Below are 21,802 nucleotides of genomic sequence, written 5' to 3'. Positions count from 1 at the left end.
TTAGGGGACTAAAATCCGCAACTTTTGAGATATCGAGAAACATGGTCAAAAAATCTGCCGCCAAGTTATGAATTTTTGAAAAATAGTGAAAAAAAAAATTTTTTGTAAAAAAATCCAAATTTCATGCAAAAACAAATTTGAAGTTATTTTTTAATGCAAAATTGAATTTGCAATCGAAAACTACTCTACAATTTTTTTGATAAAGGGCTTCGTTTTCAAGATATAGCCACCGAAAGTTTGATTTTAGCTAAATATGTGCAGTTTTTCGATTTAAAAAAAAATGACCATGAGCGACCATTTCTAAAAATATTTTTTTTTAAAAGTTCAGAAAATTTCCTATAAAATTGTCTAAGAGACATTGAAGATTGGACCTCGGGTTGCTGAGATACAGCCGCTTTAAGAAAAAGAAACACGAAAATTGAAGTTTTCTAAGTCTCACCAAAACAACCCACCATTTTCTAATGTCGATATCTCAGCAACTAATGGTCCGATTTTCAATGTTAATACATGAAACATTCGTAAAATTTTCCGATCTTTTCGAAAAAAATATTTTGAAAATAAATAAATCAAGACTAACATTTTAAAAGGGCCAAACAATGAATATTACGCCCATTTAAAATGTCAGTCTTGATTTATTTATGATTATTCAAAATATTTTTTTTGAAAAGATCAGAAAATTTCACGAATGTTTCATATTTTAACATTGAAAATCGGACCATTAGTTGCTGAGATATCGTCATTAGAAAATGGTGGGTTGTTTTGGTGAGACTTAGAAAACTTCAATTTTCGTGTTTCTTTTTCTTAAAGCGGCTGTATCTCAGCAACCCGAGGTCCAATCTTCAATGTCTCTTAGACAATTTTATAGGAAATTTTCTGAACTTTTAAAAAAAAATATTTTTAGAAATGGTCGCTCATGGTCGTTTTTTTTTTTTAAATCGAAAAACTGCACATATTTTGCTAAAATCAAACTTTCGGTGGCTATATCTTGAAAACGAAGCCCTTTATCAAAAAAAATTGGAGAGTAGTTTTCGATTGCAAATTCAATTTTGCATTAAAAAATAACTTCAAATTTGTTTTTGCATGAAATTTGGATTTTTTTACAAAAAAATTTTTTTTCACTATTTTTCAAAAATTCATAACTTGGCGGCAGATTTTTTGACCATGTTTCTCGATAGCTCAAAAGTTGCGGATTTTAGTCCCCTAAAACATATCAAAAAATCTCGAAAATCAAAAAATACGTATTTTGGGAAATTGAGTTTTAGTCAAAAAAAAGTTGATAAAAAAATCTGCAAATTTTTTTTCCGTGTACCTATTTTTTCTCAATTGTCCTCAACAATACCTACAACTTTGCCGAAGACACCAAATTGATCAGAAAATTCACTCAAAAGTTACAGCTGTTTGAATATTAACATACCATTTTTGTATGGACAGCAGCCAAAATGGTATGGAGACTTGTATGGGTGAACCAATGACACAAAATAGCTTATTTGGTCACAGGGAAGGCCCCCACAAAGTTTGAGTCAAATAAAAAAATACAAAAAATAAAAATGGTCGAAATCGGCCGATTTCGTAGAGAGTTGCTCAGTTGGAATAGGAAATTTTTGAAATTAAATATGTCTTTATTGAACTTTCTTATAATAATTACATTTCATTTACATTTTAAGTGGTATGGCTACATGCTCTTCATCTTTGTTATATTTTTCGTTTTCTTATTAACTGTTCACATTCATTTATTTACTTCAAATTGTTTTACATTTTTGCATTGAATCGAATACATTTGGGTAAAAAAAAATACTTTAGCAACGAATCCTAACTTAAAACTAAAAAAGCAAATTCATTGAAATATTCAAAATCATTAGAACGAGTAAACTACGAACTGTATTTTAAGATAAATCCTCCAAGCGTTCTTACTTGTTCCGCACGAGTTTTGCAACCACGCAGTGTTGTTGTCATCTCGATGAAAAGGTTCAGAAGTTCTTGTGGTGAAAACATGTCACTGCTGCCTTCATCCGTTGATGTTGGTTGGTTTTCCCTCGGTTGCTGACTGAAGCCAGGAGGTGGCTGCAGATTTGGAACCACTCGAACAGATCCCGCTCCAGGTGACGCCAAAGCAGGAAAATCCACGTCCGTGAATGCTGGTGGTGTTTTGCGACGATTTGGTTGGTGCCTCGTCGTCGCTTGCTGCCGAATTTTCACAAACTCAGCACGTTTTGGGCAGCTTCGATTCTTGGTAGAATGGTCGCCGCCGCAATTGAAGCATTTCGCTTCGATGTTCTCGTTGATTGTGTTGCAAGCTTGAGTTTTGTGCTCACCTCCGCAGGTTACACAACGACTCTTGATGAAACAGTTCCTTCCACCACAGGCCCGTAGCCAGGGGGGGGGGCTTCCGGGCTGCAGCCCCCCCCGAAATTTTTTCCAATTTTTTTTAAAATTGAACTACCTTAAAAAAATCTTAAATCAATGATTGTGTGTTCTCTTCCCAGAAATAATTTGTAAGATAGAGAATCAAGAATTGATTGATCAAACTAAGTAATTTGCCTGTCCATTGCCTGGCTCAGTTTTTGTAGATTATGGATCCAAAATTTGGATATTTAAAAATTGAGCTGCAGATTTGAACATTGTTCCATTCAGTAACATCTCATTTATCTTGTAGTTTTAGCATTACATTGGTTAGGATGGTCCAAATCTGGGCTTACTTGGGGATATCCCCTGAAATCAAAGATTTACGCATCACTAGCCTAAGTTCCAAAATTTGAGCTTTTTCTGACCACTGACCACCAAGTTTGGGCAAAATCGTCAAATTGTATGGAGAAAGGCAACTGTTTCAGTTTTTGACCAATGGAAGGCGCAATAACTATCCAGTTCTTATCAATTTTCAGAACTAATATCTTCTTAAATTTGGAAAAACTTTCCCGAAGACACCTTATTTTTTTGGGTTTTTTGCTAAAAAGTTATTAACCTTCGAAAATAGCAATTTCCTAGCGGACTGCTCTAAGGGGCTACATAGAAATAATTACCGTCATCTGGGGCGAATCGGAACTACAGTCTGAATAGGGACAGCAAAAATCCTTAGATCTTGTTGTCTTATTTTTGATTGTAGAACTTAAGTATGACCCTGAAGAACCATAAAATAATTTAGAATTTTTGGATTCAATGTGGCGGTCAAAATGGAGGTCAAGAAATATTTCTGGTGTTTTTTTATAGGTCTAATAAACCAAATTTCCAGTTTTTGCTTTTTGGGTGCTTTTGAAACCGTCAGGGGTATTAAAAAACACTCAAAAAGCAAAAACTTGGTGTATTGGACCATTAAAAAAACAGATGCCGAATTTGATGTTAAAAACAAGCAAATAAAACATGCCGATTTCATTTGTTCCTGATTCGGTTATCCGAAGTCCTTCGAACTTCGGATAATCGAGGCTTCGGCTAGTCGAATTTGGATTGTAAAATTAATAGCCCTCCTTTATTTGCATGAAAACCTTTAAACTGTTAATACATGTTTTTTCTTTACATTTTTCAAAATTTATCATAATTTCTCAAAAATATTTAGATTTTGTTTTCAAAAACGAAAGCATTTAATATGAAAAACATTTGAGTGAATTTTGACTATTATCAGAAATACAATTCTAATTTTATCGTTTTGGTTTTAAGAATATGGTTAGTTACATATCTAAGACCTTAGAGAAAAATGCTTGAGAAATATCTGTGTGTATTTTTTTATTACTTTTTTGTAAACCTTTTTTCCGAAACCACTCGTCCAAAATGCTTTCTTTTGGTCACATTTTTTAGTTTCCACCGTGACCAATCTCCAATTTTTATTTAATATATCAAAAATCGGAAGATCAACTAAGTGAATACTTATTATCAACTAATTTTCACTTTGTGCATGAGCTTGCGATTTTTAAAGGAAGAAATAAAATGATAAAAATATTCAAAACGTTAAAAAAATTTAAGCTTGGATTCAAAAACTCTGAAATTAAATTAATTAAACATCATTTTCAAATTATATAATTTCTGATCAATAATTCATTTTTAAACTATTTAATTTCTTTTTTTTTGGATTTTACAGATTAGAATTTGCATTTTGAAAATTTTAAAATTTCTTTATTATCTTTTTATAATTTCTTATTTCTGAATATCAATTGTAAATATTTTCCAAAGTTTATGTTGCCACCTTTTCAAAATGGACCAAAAAACAGAGAGCAAATACAATATTTAAAAAAAAAATAGCTTCACAATTTTAATGGAAATAACTTATTTCGATTAAGTCTTTTTAGGACCAGCGACCAAGTCGGTCCGGAAAACAAATTTGAAATGTTTTTCCTGCTTTGATAATCATATACGACATGTTTGGGCTCGTTTAAAATTATTTAGAATTTTTGTAACATGTCGCGGAACCGCGGAAAGTTTTTTCTCACGAAAAAAGGATTTCGCCATCAGCTAGATATTTTGAAAACTAATGATGCAAAACAACTGTACTGATTAAAAGTGTGTTTTGAACACTTTTAAAATAATAAAACCATAGCTTGTAGTTTTGATTTGTAACCCTCTCAACTTTGGTCAGAGTTTAGTGACATAAACTTCAGAATAATATTCGCAACGGCTAATTGAAGATTTTAAAATTTTACACTTTCAAATTTCAAAATTTTCGTAATTTTTGATTTAAATTTTTTTGGTATGAGACAAAGAAATGCCAGAAATCAAAAATAAAAATAATAAAAACATAAACAAATTAAGATAACAATTCAACAGAATAATATCAAAAAATCTGAAATTCCAAAAATTAAAAAATCTAAAACTGAAAAATTAATAAAATAATTGATACTTAAGAAATCCTAAACTAAAAAAAAATATCATTTTAAAATTAAGTTATTCAAAATCCAATAAATTATGTTTTTCAATCTTAATTTTTGGATGCTTTAAATATTTTTATGTTTGAATTCTAGTATTCCTAAATTAATTTATATTTACCAGAAAATTAAGTGATTTTTGTAATGGCTTTTCCTTATTTCAGCATTTTAAGATTCGGCGTTTTGATAGTCAGCTTCATGAGGCAATTCTTCAATATTATTTAAGCGAATACATTATTTTCAAACGTTATTTTCAGTCGCATCTAAATAAACAAATCAAAATCTCATCAACACATATTGCTCCCGAAGAAATATCAAACGACGCTTTTGTTTCTGTTCCTTTTCAGCTGCGTACCGCTTAAGAGAAGTCTTTTCGTAAACCTTTTCTTGACCGTTCCTTGAGATTTTTTTGTATGGAGTTTTAAGAGTCTCCGTACTACAGGACATTTTTTAAAATTTTCGTTTGAAAGTAAAATATAGTTCTTGTAGCAAAATTCAGACTAAGATTTGATTTACAGGAAAAATGTAATTGATTTAAGAATTCTTACATAAAGTATTCTTTACTTTTAAAACTAAAATTTAAGATAATAATACATAATACATGATAATTTCAAAAAAATCAGAAATTCCAAAAATGAAAAAAATCAAATACATAAAAAAATTTAAAATAATTACAACTAAAAAAAACATTTTTTATCATTTTTAAATAAAGATATTCAAAAAATAATTTTCAATCATTTCAATAAATTATGTTTTAATAATCTTATTTTTTTGATGCTTCGAATATTGGTATGTTTGAATTCAAGTGCAGACTAAGATTAGATTTACAGGATAAAACTAATCAATTTATGAATTCTTACATAAAGTTTTCTTTATTTTTAATTTAGCAACGTTTCGTAAATATAAAATTTCTAAACCATAAAACGTGCAGGATTTTGTTCCTAGAGTCAAGATATTGCTTGAACAAACATCGATTTTAATAAATGGTTACAATCCTAAATTATTAAACATGTATATAGATTAAAATTTTATTAAAAAATTATCTTTAGAATTGAGATCTGATTAATTTTTTTTTGTCATGTTTTAAAATTTTATTTTTGCTCAAATTCTGGACCAATTTTCAGAATACAATGAGTAATGAATTTGAAAATGGCGTTTAGTCGGAATATTAAAGTTAAACATGATTCGTTTTAATGTTTGATGCAATCGAGGAAAATTTTAACGGTTACATATGCATTTAAAAATGGTTACATATGCATTATTAACAACTCTTCCAGTGAATATTTTGGCGTTAAAAATTGATTTAATACATTTTATCTAAATTTTTTAACACATTAAAATTAAACACAGGCACTGATTTTTTTTCTTCAAATATATATTTATTATAGGCCTACACAGAAAAAAATGTGAATTTACTCGACACGGAAAAAATGAATCACATGTAAACTCAGTTGATGTAAACTTGAGATTCGACGTAATTTTTTTTTTGTTGCCATGGAGACACTTTAGAAGCTGAAATTTCAACGATTATATTTTTTTTGTATTTCATTAAAATTATTTATTTTTGAGAGCACCAGGAGCTTCGCAAAATATGCAATGGCTTCAATAGCTTAGAACAATTAAAAGAAAACATTGTTTAAGTTTGTTTATAAAATTTTAAGAAAAACAAATATTCCAGTTATGAGTTTTATGTTGTGCTAGAAAAAATGAAAAATGTTAGATAAACCATCACAATTATCACACAGCTGAAAATGTAAATCCAGACGGTTTAAAATTTCTCTCAGTATAAAATACAGAAAACATAATACTTATGGTTAGATAAATCGATATTTCCATTAAAAAAAAATTTATGCTTTCAAAAATTTGATTCAAGTTAAGTATATTTTAAATTTAGCGACGTTTATCACGAAATTGGATTACAACTAAACAATTCAAGAAAATGTTAAAAAAAAACACTGTCTCTACTCCTTTGATACAAACTAGCTGTTAAAATAAAGAAAAAAATGACGAACGAGTTTCTTCAATAAATAGGGGAAAGTGGGGCAAGTGTATCAAGCTAAGGAAATGCTCGTTATAACCCATTAAAAAGTTAAAAATCTGTCGGATTTTATTATAATCATCTTTTTCTAGGTCTTGACTAAGACTTTGTAAGAAACAGTTTTTAAAAAATCCAGTTTTTTAATGTAAAAAATTGATTTTAAAATTTTTGATTTTCCGTAGGGGAGAGTGGGGAGACTTGATCCCCGGGGACACTTGATCCCAAGCCTGTATCTCGTCAGCATGTGGGTAAAACAATTAGCTTTGTTCTAGAAAGTTGTGCGAAATTAACTATAACTCATTGTAGAAAACACAGAAAAAAATTAAAAAATGTTTAGATTGAGTTACACACATTTTTCTGAAACGAGCTGCAAAAACTTCCAAGAGATCTTTTTTCTTTGTTTTGATATGTATAGTAAACACTCAAAAATTATTCAAAAAATATTTTTCATACATGAATTGTTTGATAAACTTATCAACTCCAAAACCCTTACGCATTTGATGTTAAATTTATCGTCATACTATTTTTACAATCAATTGTTTGAAAAAGTGAGTTTAGGGAGACTTGATCCCTGCATTTTACAGTCACTTGAATCTGCCTCAAGATTAAATAATTGGGCTGGGTTTTCATACATGGTTTCCTTTAGTATAGTTGTACATAACTTACTGCAGTTTGTACCTTTTTTCAAAAAAATTTTAAACAAAAATTTCCAGCTTTTGTTAACATGCTTAATTTTGGTCGAAAAAATAATATTTTAAGTTTTTAAATATTTTACATACTAAACTTTTTATATTTTGAACACAAACGTACAGGTTTTATGTGAAATTGCTGTAACTTATAGAGAATTAAAAGTTTGGGTGAATAAGAAACATTTTGCTTAAGATTTCTTCAGAATGTTGAAAGGGGGATCATGTTACCCCTAACATTTTTAAAATGCTCGTTTAAAATATTTTTTTAAAACGCTTGGCATGATTCGAAGAGTTAATCTGATGAAATACCCTCATAAGCCAAACATAGATGAATGTTTAAGCTTTCAACTCATGCAAAAAGTTTATAGTTTTGTGAGAAATTGACAGAGTTATGTGCGATACAAAAAAAGGGGATCAAGTCTCCCCACTCTCCCCTACGTTCTACTCAGCTAGTGGGGCAAGACGAACAACCCGTTGGGGCAAGAGGAACAATGCATGAAAAAACATGTTAATTTGCTAACAATTGAACTGTAATCACTTAGATACATCAGATTAGAATGTATTTGAAAGGTTTCTTCCATTTTTAGATAAAATATTAATATTTTACTTAGAATTTTATCGTTTTTACGAAAAAAATATTACTTAGATGATACATAGTAAATTTTCATAATATCACTTTATTTTGTATGGACATTTTTTTATTAACAATTGTTTATCAATTTTTAAGTACTATCAAGTATTTATTTCCCAATAAAATATGTTGTTGCAGCAATTCGCATTTTTTTCCATACTAAAAATCCATATGGTACACTTGCCCCACCTGAACAAGATTTTTAAAAAGCTCTCAACAAAAATAACCAAAAGTTAAATCATACTTCGTGATAGGTGCATGTCATTGGTAGGGACACTACTGATCTAGGAAAAATAGCATTTTGATAAAATGAGCTTTAAAACGAATCCTAAGCCTTATTTTGCACTTTCTAAATATTATAAGAAAACAAAGGTTTTGAAAAAACATCACTAAATCTCATGCCCCGTGGCGTTTACGTCGTTTTGGCGGTTATGTGGTAGTAGAATCAGCTAATTGCATTGCTAGCAACAATTCCTCATACTGGAAATAATCAAAATTGTAAACATTACTGCCGTACGAGCAATTGTTCCTCTTGCCCCATATGGTCGTCTTGCCCCACCTTCCCCTACATTGATAACTTAATATGAAAATTTTCGAAAACTTTTTTGCATACATTACATTAAAATTTTACAATTCATCTCAATAATTATACCACAAACCAAGTGATGGTATAAATGATTTGCTGATTTTTATACTCCTTGAATTTTTGCACCCAAGCCCCCCCCGAACAAAAATCCTGGCTACGGCCCTGTTCCACCATGTCCAAACTGCAAGCAATTCGAACATTGTGTCACGCCACGGTGCACTGGACGATAACGTTCCCAAGTCACGATGATGTTGAAAATTGCCCGAACTGCTTTCTACTCAGACGGCGATGTCGAACCTTTCTCGAGATGAACCAGGTACAGTTGATCACGATACTTGATGTCCTTGTTGTGTCTCGTCATCTTGAAGACTTCGATCACGTTCAACTTAAGAGTTTTGAGCTCTTCTTTCAGCACATTCACATCCATGTCGTACAGGCCTCGGAGGACCTGTTTCATGGGCGTTTACCTGGATCGTCATGGCTGTAGTATTCAATCTTGGTGTTGTTCAGGAAATCCCGTACGTAGTTGTAATCCTTTCTGGTAGGTAGCAGAATTTTGAGTCCATCAGCACACAAGCGAATGGAAGCTCGTAAAGCACCAGATTTGATAAATCCGGTCAGCCACTTTCGCACCGAATCCGATGACGATGTTTTCACAAAAATGGGTGGCAACTTTTCCCGTCGTTCAAATTCTTCCTTCTCGCTCACGTCCACAGGGAGGGTAGCGAACTGGTTTCCAGACGAATTTTGAGCGTCCTTGCTCAAACTGCCTGGCTTTGCAGGTAGCGCTTCGGCATTCTTTAGCTTCTTCAAATCTGCCGATCCTGCTGGTGAGGACCGCCTCTTTTTCTTGCCGTGAGGCATTTTTTGCACTTTTTAGCACTTTTTTGGTTTGTGAGGGACGCACGTCTGATTCGCTTCTCTGCTGATCGCAGACTCCAAATTTTTTTTTTCTTTTTGCAACTTGTCGCATAAACTAAATTTTAATGATTGCCAGAAATCAGTCTATGAAAACCAATGCAAGTTGAAAAATGGTAAAACAGAAATTTCGTTTTAAACATAAAAATGAGTATTAATCGGGCATAGTCAAGAGCGTGAGAGGATTAATGATGAAATCACCAGTATGACTTTGATATTTCTAGCAAAACAATGCCAAAGGGCCGTTGTGGGTTTGTAAACAAAGAGTGTATCCCTTTCATGCCAGATGTAAACACCCTCTAGCGTGAGCAGGACACACTCTTTGTTTACAAACCCACAACGGACCTTTGGCATTGTTTTGCTTGATTTCTAGATTCAATTTTCAAAATATATATAACCTTTTGAAAATTTAATCTAGATTTCAAGGAAATTTTTCGGATAAAATAACAATTTCTGCCCCATTTCTTTGAAACATCGCTCGCTCAGCTCTTTATTTTTCTTTTTTATCATTTTCTTTCAGTTCTTCCGCCGATACAATGCTCTTACAATAGGTAGTTGTGGGTGAGTGTTTTTTGTGTGCTTCGCGTTCGAATATTACTACGTATTATAACCGCACATTCGCACTCGTCCTCACCTGAAAGAGACGATCGTCAAAGAAACTTAAAAAACACGACCATTCTTAATCATTAGTCAACCTTCTGCTGCTGCTGCTACCAATTGATGCATTCGCTAACCTAACGCTAAATTCGCGGAGGTGCACTTTGTTTTAAGTTTTTACCTTACACTCTAGAACTAGCCGATCTAGGTTTTATTTTCGCGTCTTTTTGCTGCTTTTCAAAAAAAAGTGGGTTGTGAGTTTATTTTCTGTAAGAATTTATGTTTTCTAGAAGGCTCACACAAAACATTGGACAGCACGCACGCATTCGCTCAGCAGCACTGTTTTGCGTCGCAGTCTAAGTCTATCGTTTGAGGTAGAATCTCTTCGTGGTTATTTTACTTATGCTTTCTCTCTCGTTTTGTAGATTGTGTGGTTTGTGTGTCAGCTGCGTTCGCGATGCAACTTTCTCTCTATTGGTTTTATTTGTGAAAAATGTGTAGTTTGTGAAATGATAATGAAATTAGGTGCTATTTGTAGTAGTGATAATTTGGGTCGACGATTCAGACCGAAATGCGCTTCTTGCCGGACAGGGACAACTTTTGATTTCTTCTCTCTACCCGTTCCGTTGAAGTAACGTTGAACAACTGCAATCGTAAAACCTACCAACAGCAAAATAATTAGCTTGCGTTGTCCCTTCCCGCCATGTCTCTTTGTGATGATTTTTAACGAGGATTGAAGAAGCACTTCCGGCGCGGATATTCGCCAACCCGTCCCGTTTCTATTGTGTTTATGCTTGTAAGTTGTATTGAGGTAAATGTGATGAGTTTGTGTGTGTTTGTAAGACTATTGAGGTGGGTGAAAAAGGTGAAATAATTGAAAAGATAAAGTGTGTGAGTTGTAAGAAATGAATAATCTGTATCCCGTAATGAAGTTGCTGTGCTATTCGCCTGCGTGAAGGTACTCGGTTTTCAGCATTTTGTCGTGTTGAAAAAGTGAGACGAAATCTGCGAAGCAGATTCTTCTGAAACAATGTTTTAATCCGATGAAGGTTAGTTGTCCTTTTTGAGCGTTTGCAAACCAATGTCAAATTGAAGGTTTTTTCCCCTAATTTTCTAAATTTTTTCACTAAAAGTATGAGTTTTTTTAAGTATTTTACGTTTCTCCGTCCCGAATCGCGTTTCAAATTTGAAATAAGTTATAATTTGATAAACTTCTCTCTCTTCTATCGGTGCGCTTCGCTCGTTCAAGTGCACAAACGTTTTGTCCTAAGCAAACCTACGCTAACGGTACTTACGGTCACGATCCCGATCTCGATCGTAATCCCGCCCTCCCCGATACCTGTCGCGATCCCTCGACCGCGATCTCCGTCTATCGTCCCTGCCGCGATCGTAATCCCTCTCCCGTCGATCCCGGTCCGCCCGGTCCCGATCCGCCCTCGATCGCCAACTCTCCTCGTCGCGATCATACCTTCCCGACCTTCCCGCCGCCGGCGGTTCCCCCCGATCGCAGTGGCCAGAGTATTCGGAGCGCTTCGGTGGCGGCGGTGCCGAACCCCTGCTCGATTCCCCATAATCATCCCCTCGCGAGGACGCCGCCCCCGGCCGTTCGTATCGCCCAGCGCCAGCTTTGCTGTACCGCTCGTTGGGGTTCGCAGCCTCGGCAAACGAGACGTTATTCTCAGTCGCAAACTGCTCCAGCTTTTGCTGAATTTGCTTCTGAATCGGGACGGGAATGCGCGGAAACAGCGTCGAGAACCAGTCCAACTTAGTCAGGAACTGCCGGCACATCAACCCGATCGTGATGCTCTGGAAAATGAGTAACGAAAAGAAGACCATTAAATCTCCCCACCAACTTCAACCAACTCAGCATTTCTCCATGTTCAAGTACCTACCTGGCCGCCGCCCGCCTTCACGTCGATCTCCTCCTCGTCCAGCAGGTACTCCTCGTACCAGTCGTACAGGTCGGCCGGCGGCTGCGTGTACCGCAAATACATGAACCCGAGCGCCCGGATGTACGGCGAGTCGGTGTGCGTGAGCAGCCCGTTGACCTGCTTGCGCGTCAACCGCAGCGTGTACAGCTTGTACAGCAGACAGAACGCGGTCGAGACGATACCACCCGCTCCCACGCCGCGAACCCCGCCGCACATGCCCGTCTGGCCGGACGTTTTGCGCGAGCCGCGCTCCCACGGTTCCAGATGCTTCACCTGGTAGTAGATTTCGTCCACCACCTCGTGGTAGGTTTTCAGCTTGAACAAGGACACTGTTGGAGAGAGAAACGAGCTTTAAGATTGTGGAAAACGGATCGAGTTTCAAGAGCTAACCTTTAAAGTAGCTCGATCCCTGGATGTTGGCCAGGATCAGCGGGTTGAGGTTCATTGTACTTTCGTTGCCCCATAGCGGCAGCGCGTTGTTCTGCTTGGCCGACTTTTTCGGTGGGTGGTTCGGCTGCTGCTGCTGTTCGTCTGGAGAGATACGCAATGTTTATAAGTAAAATAACCAAATAAATTTACATAAGAAGTATTTTTCAATTTGAAAAAAATCTGGCACAGCCTTACACGGCCCAGTTGGTAAAAATAAACCTGACTTGTAATTCTCAATTTAATTTTTTTTTCTTTTTTTTGAATAATATAAGTATTTGTAATAAGTGTTAAGAAAAAAAAATTAGGGGTGACTATATTGGGAGGACCACTGTACCGAATACCCGAACGAGAAAAAAAAAACACATTTTTAAAAGAAAGCAATTCCAAACGATTACTCACCGTCATAATATTCGGAATCCATGGTTCCCCACTGTTCCGCCCAGGGAAGGGAGACGTCCCCAGACTCCAAGGGTTGTGGCGTGGCGGCGATTTACCGGAATGAGCCGCTTCTTTTTTTTTCTCCGCTTGCTTTCCAAAATGTGTTGCTCAAATTAGAAGCCTCTTCAATCCCCTAGAGTAAACATTCCACTGCGGACACCGGCTTCCTCTGCCTGTGGTCACGTTTCGCAACCGGAAACCCTAAAACCGATCGGAATTTGGGACGAAATTTTGAGATAAAACTGTAAAAAATTTGCCGCGATGCCAAAACCAGACCGACGACGAGTTTTTTCCTCCTCCTTTTCCAGACGTTTTCCTCTTCTTCTTCAGCGGCTGTCAAACGAAGCGTGATTCGCCACCAGGGAATTGGGGAACGTTGTAGTACTAGATTACACAGTGGAAAATGTTGAAAGTAATGATTAATATTCGGATAAAAATGTAAGAAATTCCGCATAAGGCTTTCTAGTAAGAAATTGGGTACTAAAGCCCTGTGTCAATTTTTATGTACAACGGTAAAAAACACGATTAAAAACCATTTCTGATCTTTTTTTTCATTTTAACTCAAAAAAAAAAAAATTTACAAGACAACATTTCTAGAGTAAATTTTCAAAAGGTCCTATGCGACAAAATAAACAAACTGAGTTATTTATTGCATGACATTCTGCAAGTCGGAAACTACGCTATCCGCTGATCCAATTTCTTAAAAGCCTTTTATTTTTCAAGTTATTGATAAAATACAAAACAACCTAAAACCTCTCTCAAAAAATTTCACTTAGAATAAATATAGGTCGTTTACCACTTGGGAGTCCTATGTGCATTCGAGTCAAACGTGCACATAGAACCGTAGCAAATCGACCTATGTTCCATTTATATAATTTAATAATCATGATTCATATACGCCCATATCAAAATGACCTATGTACATGTTTATTAAGCTAATTTAAAAATATTTATAAGTCGTTTTTTGATGAAACCCTAAAATAAAAATATTTTGCAATCTTCATGTTCGCCCAACCCTCGCGCAACGTGTAGGCAACAGCTGATTGAGATCATGAAATGTTTCAATGCTTCCAGCGCGCGAGAGAGAAACCGTTAGGAGAACAAATCGACCAATCAGAAAACTCGTCAGCATCTGTCAGATAGGTGCTTGCAAATTAACTTACACGACAATGTAAACAATCTTTGCTTGGGTCCGGATAGGACTTTTCGTATTTTTCTAGTTTTTTGATGTTTGCTCATAATTTTTTGCCAAAGAAGTGCCAAAATCTTGGTGTAGGCTAATTATTTAGCGTTTAGGTAAGTTTTTCTATTAAAATACAGCGGTGGTAGCGGACTGTAACCTGAAATTTGAACATTTTTTGATGATAACTTTTTTTCAGGAATCTGCTGAACTGGTTTTGAGGATAAATCAGCAACGGCGTGAACAAAACCGAATCGATCTCGCTGGCCGGAACGAGAAGCGAAAGAACGACGACCCTCCAAGCTGGGGACTTCAGGAGTGTAAACATTAATTGAGCAAGCAACCACTTGGCTGCCTTTGGTCAGTTTAATTTGGAGAATTGCGTGATTTAATTGTGAGTTAATTAGGAATTTTGGTTTTAGGTGTCGTGAAGGTGGTTTGATGACGCCCATTACGAGCAAAGTACTATACGGACCAGGTGAAGCAAATGCACGCCGGTGAAGTAAATGCACGAGGGCAAACAAAGAAGAGCGAGAAGAAGAATTTGAATGCGGCTCCGCCGCCGCCACCTACTACTAGTGAGAAGGAACCAGCGACGCCGGAACCAAAGAAGGTCGTTGTCGTGGTCATTGAAAAGCAGGTTAAGGAGGTGAAGATTGACATGAGGAAGCTGATGTGGGACGATAAACCGTTAAAGGATGGCAAGAAGAGCAGTTGCAGTTCTAGCCATAAGCACTTTTCGTCGTCTTCGTCGTCTCACAAAAATCACAGCAGAAGTGGTTGAAGCAGCAGCAGTAGTAAGAAGGACAAGCACCGGTAGAACGACGAGCGGGACAAGAATAAAGCCTGGGATCTGCACTAGGATCACGATCGGGAGAGGGAAAAGGACAGTCACCGGAACAAGTACAGTTCTTCGTCGGGTAAACCGTCGAGTTCATAATCCTCGAAGCACCACCATGAAGAACGCCACCGAATGCTGTCCCACTCGTCGTCGTCCTCGGATCGGCATCCACACAGCGGAGCAAGTAGCCGGCGGGAATCGACCTCGAACGTTACGAAGGACAAGGAGGTCAGCGGCAACGTCGTGAGCGTTCCAGCTCCGATGGTTCCACCCGTCGCGGCCAAGATCGAAATTGAGGAGAACGTCCCAGAAGCGGCCGTAGACGTGGTGGTCGGTGCAACTTTTTTTACATTTTGTTTTAATAAATTGAAAAGATGTAAAATTGTTATCTCGGTACTTGATAAAACAGAAGTGATTTGGAAACATAGTACCGATTGAGAAAAACCTTGTGATTTGGCGAACGTGGCGCCGCTGCTCATGACTTTTGTTGCTGGTTAAAACGGATTACTGCGACGTTGAGACGCTGCTGCTGCTGTTGATGGGCTTCGGGGAAGGTTTCGACGCGGGCGTTGGACAGGTCGGTGGCAACGGAGGAAGGGGCGGCATCGGCGGTAGTGGTGGAGGTTACTCTTCGGACGCCAGCGGCAACGGGAACAACGTCGCTGTACTGATCTCGTCCCCGTCGGTCAATATGGTCGTTTCCATTGCGACGCCGACGACTTCGTCATTGCAGTTTATCGCAGTCTCGTAATTGCTGCTCGCGGTCACATCCTACGTGGTGACGACTTCCTCGATGATGGCTTGGGCGTCGACGACCACCGATGCCGATCCGAGGACGACGACGAATGGGAAAGACGAAATCGACGATTTACCCCAGGGGTGCCCAACCTTTTGGCCCTGCGGGCTAGATCCGATTTTCCTAAAGCATTGAAGGACCGGAGGTTTGATCAAAGTTGAAAATGCAAACCATTTTTTTCATAACATAATTTTCATCAGATCCTGTTAAAATAAACAAACAACTATTGCAAATACGATTCATTTATTTTGATTAAAAGAGAGAAAAACAAAGATTATTTTCAAAAATGTGTTTATTTTATTAATTTTTATATTGGTTTGTTTAGTTTAAAATTGTATAGCAATTGTTTTGTCGTTTTGGGCAGGCCTGATGACTCGAAGAAGAACTGTGCTTGTGCGGTGACGGTCCTTTTCCCTCTCCCAATCGCGCTCCGAGTGCCGTTCCAGTCTTTATTCTTGTCCCGCTCGTATTTTGAGCGGTGCCTGTTCCTCTTACTGTTACTTCCACCATTACTGCTGTGATTCTTGTGACGAAAACGACGACGAGTGCTTATGGCTCGAACTGCTACTGCTCTTCCTACTATCATTGAACTGTTTATTTCACCTCGTACTCGTTGGCAATCTTCTGCAAAATCTACTTGTCTGTATCTCGGTCCGGATAGTACTGCTTGAGCCGCAGATGCCACGCTATACTCGTAACGGCCGTCACCGTTCGGAACTGGTGAATGATGTTGCGCGGCAGGAAGTGGATATCATAGTCGTACAGCAATAACCGCAAGTACCCAATGCCTTCCCTCCTCAACTGGTTCAACTTGGCGCCCTCCACCCACTGGACGCACTGTGAAAACGGCATTTCATGCAGGTCCAGCGGCAACTTCTCTACCAGGTGCGGAAAACAGTGCGCATCGAACGTCACTACGTCCTCCGTGGTGCGGTTCAACTTGTCCGGAATGCCACAGCAAACCGCCTTCACGACACCTTAAATCTAAATTCCTCATCAAAACTAAAATAATGCAGTCCATCAAATTAAACTTACCAACGGCAGCCAAGTGGTTGCTTGCTAATTTTCTGTTTACACTCCTGAAGTCGCCAGTTTGTATAGTCGTTCTTGCACTTCTCTTTCCGGCAAGCGAGATCGCCTTTTTTGTTCTCACAGTTAGTGATTCATAGCGACTGAAACTGGTCAATTCCCGTCGGGCATTTTCACTGACCGATAAATAATAACAGTCCTCAAAACTAGTTCAGTAGATTCTGTAAAAAATATTGTAATAATTAATAACAAAAAAAATGATTTAATGTACGGATTGCAGGTTACAATCCGCCACCACCGCTGTAATTTAATAGAAAAACTTACCTGAACGATAAATAATTAGCCTACACCAAGTTTTTGGCACTTCTTTGGCAAACAATCATAAAAAAACATCAAAAAAACTAGAAAAATACGAAGAGTCCTATCCGGACCCAAGCAAAGATTGTTTACATTGTCGTGTAAGTTAATTTGCAAGCACCTATCTGACAGATGCTGACGAGTTTTCTGATTGGTCGATTTGTTCTCCTAACGGTTTCTCTCTCGCGCGCTGGAAGCATTGAAACATTTCATGCTCTCAATCAGCTGTTGCCTACACGTTGCGCGAGGATTGGGCGAACATAGTTATTATAAAAAAGTTGTTCTTTTTAAATCAAGATTTAAATTTAATTTGGAAAATTCCTATGTGCAATGCGGCATGAATTTGATCCAATGTATTGAATCCTATGTGCAAAATTTGTCCTATGAAACGTGTCCTATGTGCAATCACAGGTCGTATGAAACAAATTGCTTCAGAAATAAGTTTAAACTTGACTTTTGATGATTCTCGTTAAGTACCCTTAAAAAGCATCAGTATAGGTTCAATTGAGCGTTTTTAGTATTGAAAAATACCTAACCGTGTTTAAATGGGAATTAAAAATGTACATCAAAACTTTGACATCAAATTTCTCAGGTTGAGGTTTTTGCACATAGGACCTTTTGAAAATTTACTCTAGAATTTTTTCGATGGATCAACTATGGTCCCCTTGGAACGAGCTGTCAAGTAGGAGCTTTTCTGTCAAGAAGGACCGCGAGGTTAATTTTTCAAAATTGATTTAAAAATCCATTTTAAACTCTTTGTGGTCGTACAAAGGGTCATTGTACTTAGAAAAATAAGCTTTATCGCTGTAAACAAAAATATCAGCAATCTAAGCTTCATTTTAGGACCCAATTTACCAACACATTCAAAGTATGTTTACATGACAGCTGGACGTTTGTTTGCATCAGGTTTCCTATCTCTTTCTAGCAATTTTTTTTGTCAAGCGACTTCTAGCTGGTTTATTTGACTGACTGCCCGATATGTCAGCCAACATACTTCGCAGGGCTGTGACAGCTACAGCTCGATCATTGTTTACATCAGGACACTGTGACGAGGAGTTCGTCATTTTTGAGTTGAATTATATTTTTTTCACTGGGCCTAGAAAGCCTTATAGAAGTCTTTTTTCAAATTGTCTCTCCTACACCAACGTTTAAAATCATTCAGTTTTCGTCAAAACCGAACCTACTCAGAAATGAGTAAAGGGGGCATCTTTCAGATTTGAATAAATTTCACTCAGAATTCCACGAAAACTGAGTGATATTCACTTAGATCTGAGTGAAATTTACTCAAATTTGATAATTGCCCCCTTTACTCATTTCTGAGTAGGTTCGGTTTTGACGAAAACTGAGTGATTTATAACGTGCGTGTAAGGTGTCTTACTTCCTAAGCAATCGAATCCCGAAGGGAAGCGAACACCAGTTCTGTTTGTCCGAGCCGGGATTTGACGACGATTTAGCGAGATTCGAGTTGCATTGTTAATTTGATTTAGGTTAACCACGGTAAATTTTCTTGAAATATTTCGAACTGTCAAAAATCCACCAAAGCATTTGAGCAATTCTCTACCAAAACCGGAAATATATTTTATTTTTATTTTTGTGGGGGCCTTCCCTATGACCAAATAAGCTATTTTGTGTCATTGGTTCACCCATACAAGTCTCCATACAATTTTGGCTGCTGTCCATACAAAAATGGTACGTAAATATACAAACAGCTGTAACTTTTGACTGAATTTTCTGATCATATTGGTGTCTTCGGCAAAGTTGTAAGTATTGTTGAGGACTATTGAGAAGAAATAGGTACATGGAAAAAAATGGCCAATTTTTTAATCAACTTATTTTTCACTAAAACTCAATTACCCAAAAAATGTATTTTTTTATTTTCGAGATTTTTTGATATGATAGGGGACAAAAACCCGCAACTTTTGAGCCATAGAGAAACATGGTCAAAAATCTGTCGCCGAGTCATAAATTTTTGAAAAAATAGTGATTTTTGGAAAAAAAATCAAAATTTTATACAAAAACAAATTTGATGTAATTTTTCAATGTAAAATTGAATTTCCAATCAAAAAGAACTTTACAGATTTTTTGATAAAGGGCTCTGTTTTCAAGATATAGCTACCGAAAGTTTGATTTTATCGAAATATTTGCAGTTTTTCAATTTTTAAAAGTAGTGACCATGAGTGACCATTCCTGTAAATATTTTTTTTTAAGTTCAGAAAATTTTCTATAAAATTATCTAAGAGACATTGAATATTTGACCTCTGGTTGCTGAGGTACAGCGGCATAAACTAAAAGAAACAGGAAAATTGAAGTTTTCTCAGTATTAACCAAAAATCCCACCATTTTCTATTGACGATATCTAAGCAACTAATGGTTCGATTTTCAATGTTAAAACATGAAACATTCGTGAAATTCTCCGATCTTTTCGAAAAAATATTTTTATTTTTTTTTAATCAAAACTAGCATTTTAAATGGGCGTAATATTCAATGTTTAGCCCTCTTTTGACTCTTTCTCAATATCTTCTTACTGGCGCACCACATTCATTCTGAAGCTGTCAATTCCCACGAGCGCCGCAAGAAGCACTAAGCCACAGAGTAACCCAGAGGGAACACTGGCATTTCATTTATGGTTGCGTTACGCGGTACATCGTGGTACATCCCCCCTTCAGCAACACTTTTGATTATCGTAGGCCTCTGAGAAAACTGACGTTTGTGGCGTTATCAAGAGCGTTACATATTTTTCATAGCGATCTAGTAGACAAGGTGCGTCTGTAAGTTGTCAGAATTGAGCAAATTGCCAAAATCCACAAATCATCATTTAGAAAGAAATAAAGAAACAAGTGCTGGTATTTTGGAGGAATTTCCTGTGCCGGTTCAGCGATCTATTGAAACCAAAACTTCCACTTGTGGCAGATCACTTTTGGTGGTAATTTAGCATGACTTATGGGCAAATGCTGGTGTTGATAATTTTTCCGTTTTTTTTCTTGCGAATGTCTACAAGGGAACAACAAAGACATGCATTTGTTGGCACAACTATGTCTATTATGTTGAGCATGTTGGTTTTTTTTTAAATTTTCATTTTAAGATAATCATTCTCATTAATGTCTGCATCGATGCTCTGACTTCCCTCAATTTCGTGACTAGAAACATTTGCAGTCATTTTTGAAACAGATGACTAATCCCAACTTTGATTTTATCGTCGATTTTATTTTCTGCAGAAAAAGAGCACTGTAATTTACGTATATTTTATTCGTCATGTCTTTTAAAATGCATCGTATGCTTTTGGAAAATAAGACCCTGAAGGTTGGTCAAATTTTGCTGGCGTTACAGTAAGACTGTAAGTGTTCTGTGGGAAATTTGAACTCATCTGAAAATTCGAAATCCATTTTAGCTATCGAACTCTACGAAGGATCAAACCCCGACAGCATGCTCGTGTGCCACAGCCAATCCAAAGTATCCAGTTCTGCGGAAATTGCAGAAAAGACTAGAATTTTCCTAGTGTCAAAGTTTTATTAACATTCGCAGATATTATTTTTTGGGAAATGACTTAGTGGAACAAATACTTCCTTGGTTGTAGGCAATTCAAAGCTCATCACTAGTTAAAACTGTCAAAACAATAAAATGTAGAAAAATTCTGGGTTTCTGTAACGCCCAAAACATAACGCTTGTGCTGCTATGATTCCAAAGGGTAAACTCGTAACGGAGCGACACATTTCAATGACTTTTCTTCGGACTGTGCTCTCTGGGTTACTCTGTGACTAAGTCTTTTACACTTTTAATGGATATTATATATGTGCCAACCAGTTCTCCACATTCTTGACAGTATTATGCGCAGGGTGTTGTAGTTCCCCGTTTCGCCGCTGGCATTAGTAAGGCAGCACAGTTTTGTCCCCCGGTCGTTAAATGAGTAGTAATTCTACCTATCCCTATTCTATGGTTGTAGAGAGTCAAGATTATACCCAGGTGCATACACTCAAACCCCGATGGTTTGACACCAACTGTTGTCAAACGTACGGGGTCACTTTTTAGATTGACACCCCTTTTACACGGAGTTCACGCGTACGTTTGTTTTGATAGTTTGCGTGAGCGCCGTGTAAAAAGTGACAGTTCGTCACTTTTTAGTTTGACTTTGACCAACCAACGGGGTACAAACTAAAAAAGTGTCAAACGAAAAAGTGACCACCGGAGGTTGAGTGTATAGTTACACAGGTTTGAGAGACAATGGTTATACACAGTTCTGTGTACAAGTCTTTTCCCGTAGAGATCCTAAATCCAGGTTTTTAAGCGAAGATGGCGTTCGAATGGTAAACGCCCGTAATGTCAAAATCACGCAGTGGTACCAACATTATGAAACAAGTGTGACACGGCATGACAGCCATACTTTATTTCTAATGTTGGTGCTACTGCGCGATTTTGACATTTCGGGCGTTCACCATTCGAACGCCATTTTCGCTTAAAAACCTGGATAGGGAGACTGGTCGAAGTGAATTTGACGTAC

At 36.9% G+C, this 21,802-nt stretch overlaps 3 protein-coding genes across 3 annotated transcripts in view; 2 read left to right on the top strand and 1 right to left on the bottom strand.

The window, feature by feature from the left end:
• LOC6040770 (folylpolyglutamate synthase, mitochondrial) overlaps positions 1-10,400 on the top strand; it is a 151,416-nt gene extending 141,016 nt beyond the window's left edge. Inside the window, exon 5 of the mRNA XM_038256195.1 lies at positions 10,230-10,400. The gene's annotated coding sequence lies outside the window, so the exon portion shown is untranslated. The remainder of the gene's footprint in view (positions 1-10,229) is intronic.
• Positions 10,401-10,718: 318 nt separating this feature from the next.
• Positions 10,719-13,428, bottom strand: LOC6035979 (pre-mRNA-splicing factor 38B). Its single transcript, XM_038256198.1, has 4 exons — positions 13,066-13,428; positions 12,628-12,768; positions 12,199-12,566; positions 10,719-12,112 (listed from the first exon to the last, which is right to left on the bottom strand). Exons 1-4 carry the CDS (start codon positions 13,085-13,087, stop codon positions 11,588-11,590), a joined length of 1,056 nt encoding a protein of 351 aa, XP_038112126.1. The 5' UTR covers positions 13,088-13,428; the 3' UTR covers positions 10,719-11,587.
• Positions 13,429-15,257: 1,829 nt separating this feature from the next.
• On the top strand, positions 15,258-15,876 carry LOC119766053 (chaplin-C-like). The gene is made up of 2 exons (XM_038250420.1): positions 15,258-15,455; positions 15,646-15,876. The coding sequence occupies exons 1-2, from the start codon at positions 15,258-15,260 to the stop codon at positions 15,874-15,876; spliced, it is 429 nt and encodes a 142-aa protein (XP_038106348.1).
• Positions 15,877-21,802: the final 5,926 nt, after the last annotated feature.

The sequence above is a fragment of the Culex quinquefasciatus genome, chromosome 2, assembly GCF_015732765.1.
Source record: "Culex quinquefasciatus strain JHB chromosome 2, VPISU_Cqui_1.0_pri_paternal, whole genome shotgun sequence".
In the NCBI taxonomy this organism is placed as follows: domain Eukaryota; kingdom Metazoa; phylum Arthropoda; class Insecta; order Diptera; family Culicidae; genus Culex; species Culex quinquefasciatus.
The sequence above is the reverse complement of the archived record's forward strand: the minus strand, read 5'-3'. Positions and strand labels throughout refer to the sequence as shown.

Bases quoted from the DNA above. Each gene is read 5' to 3' on its own strand.
- LOC6035979 (XM_038256198.1), bottom strand. From the start codon at position 13,087: ATGGATTCCGAATATTATGACG. The intron at 12,769-13,065 runs GTGAGTAATCGT...GTATCTCTCCAG, and splicing joins GGATTCCGAATATTATGACG to ACGAACAGCAGCAGCAGCCG. The intron at 12,113-12,198 runs GTAGGTACTTGA...CTCATTTTCCAG, and splicing joins TGAAGGCGGGCGGCGGCCAG to AGCATCACGATCGGGTTGAT.
- LOC119766053 (XM_038250420.1), top strand. From the start codon at position 15,258: ATGCTGTCCCACTCGTCGTCGTCCTCGGATCGGCATCCACACAGCGGA. The intron at 15,456-15,645 runs GTCGGTGCAACT...TGCGACGTTGAG, and splicing joins AAGCGGCCGTAGACGTGGTG to ACGCTGCTGCTGCTGTTGAT.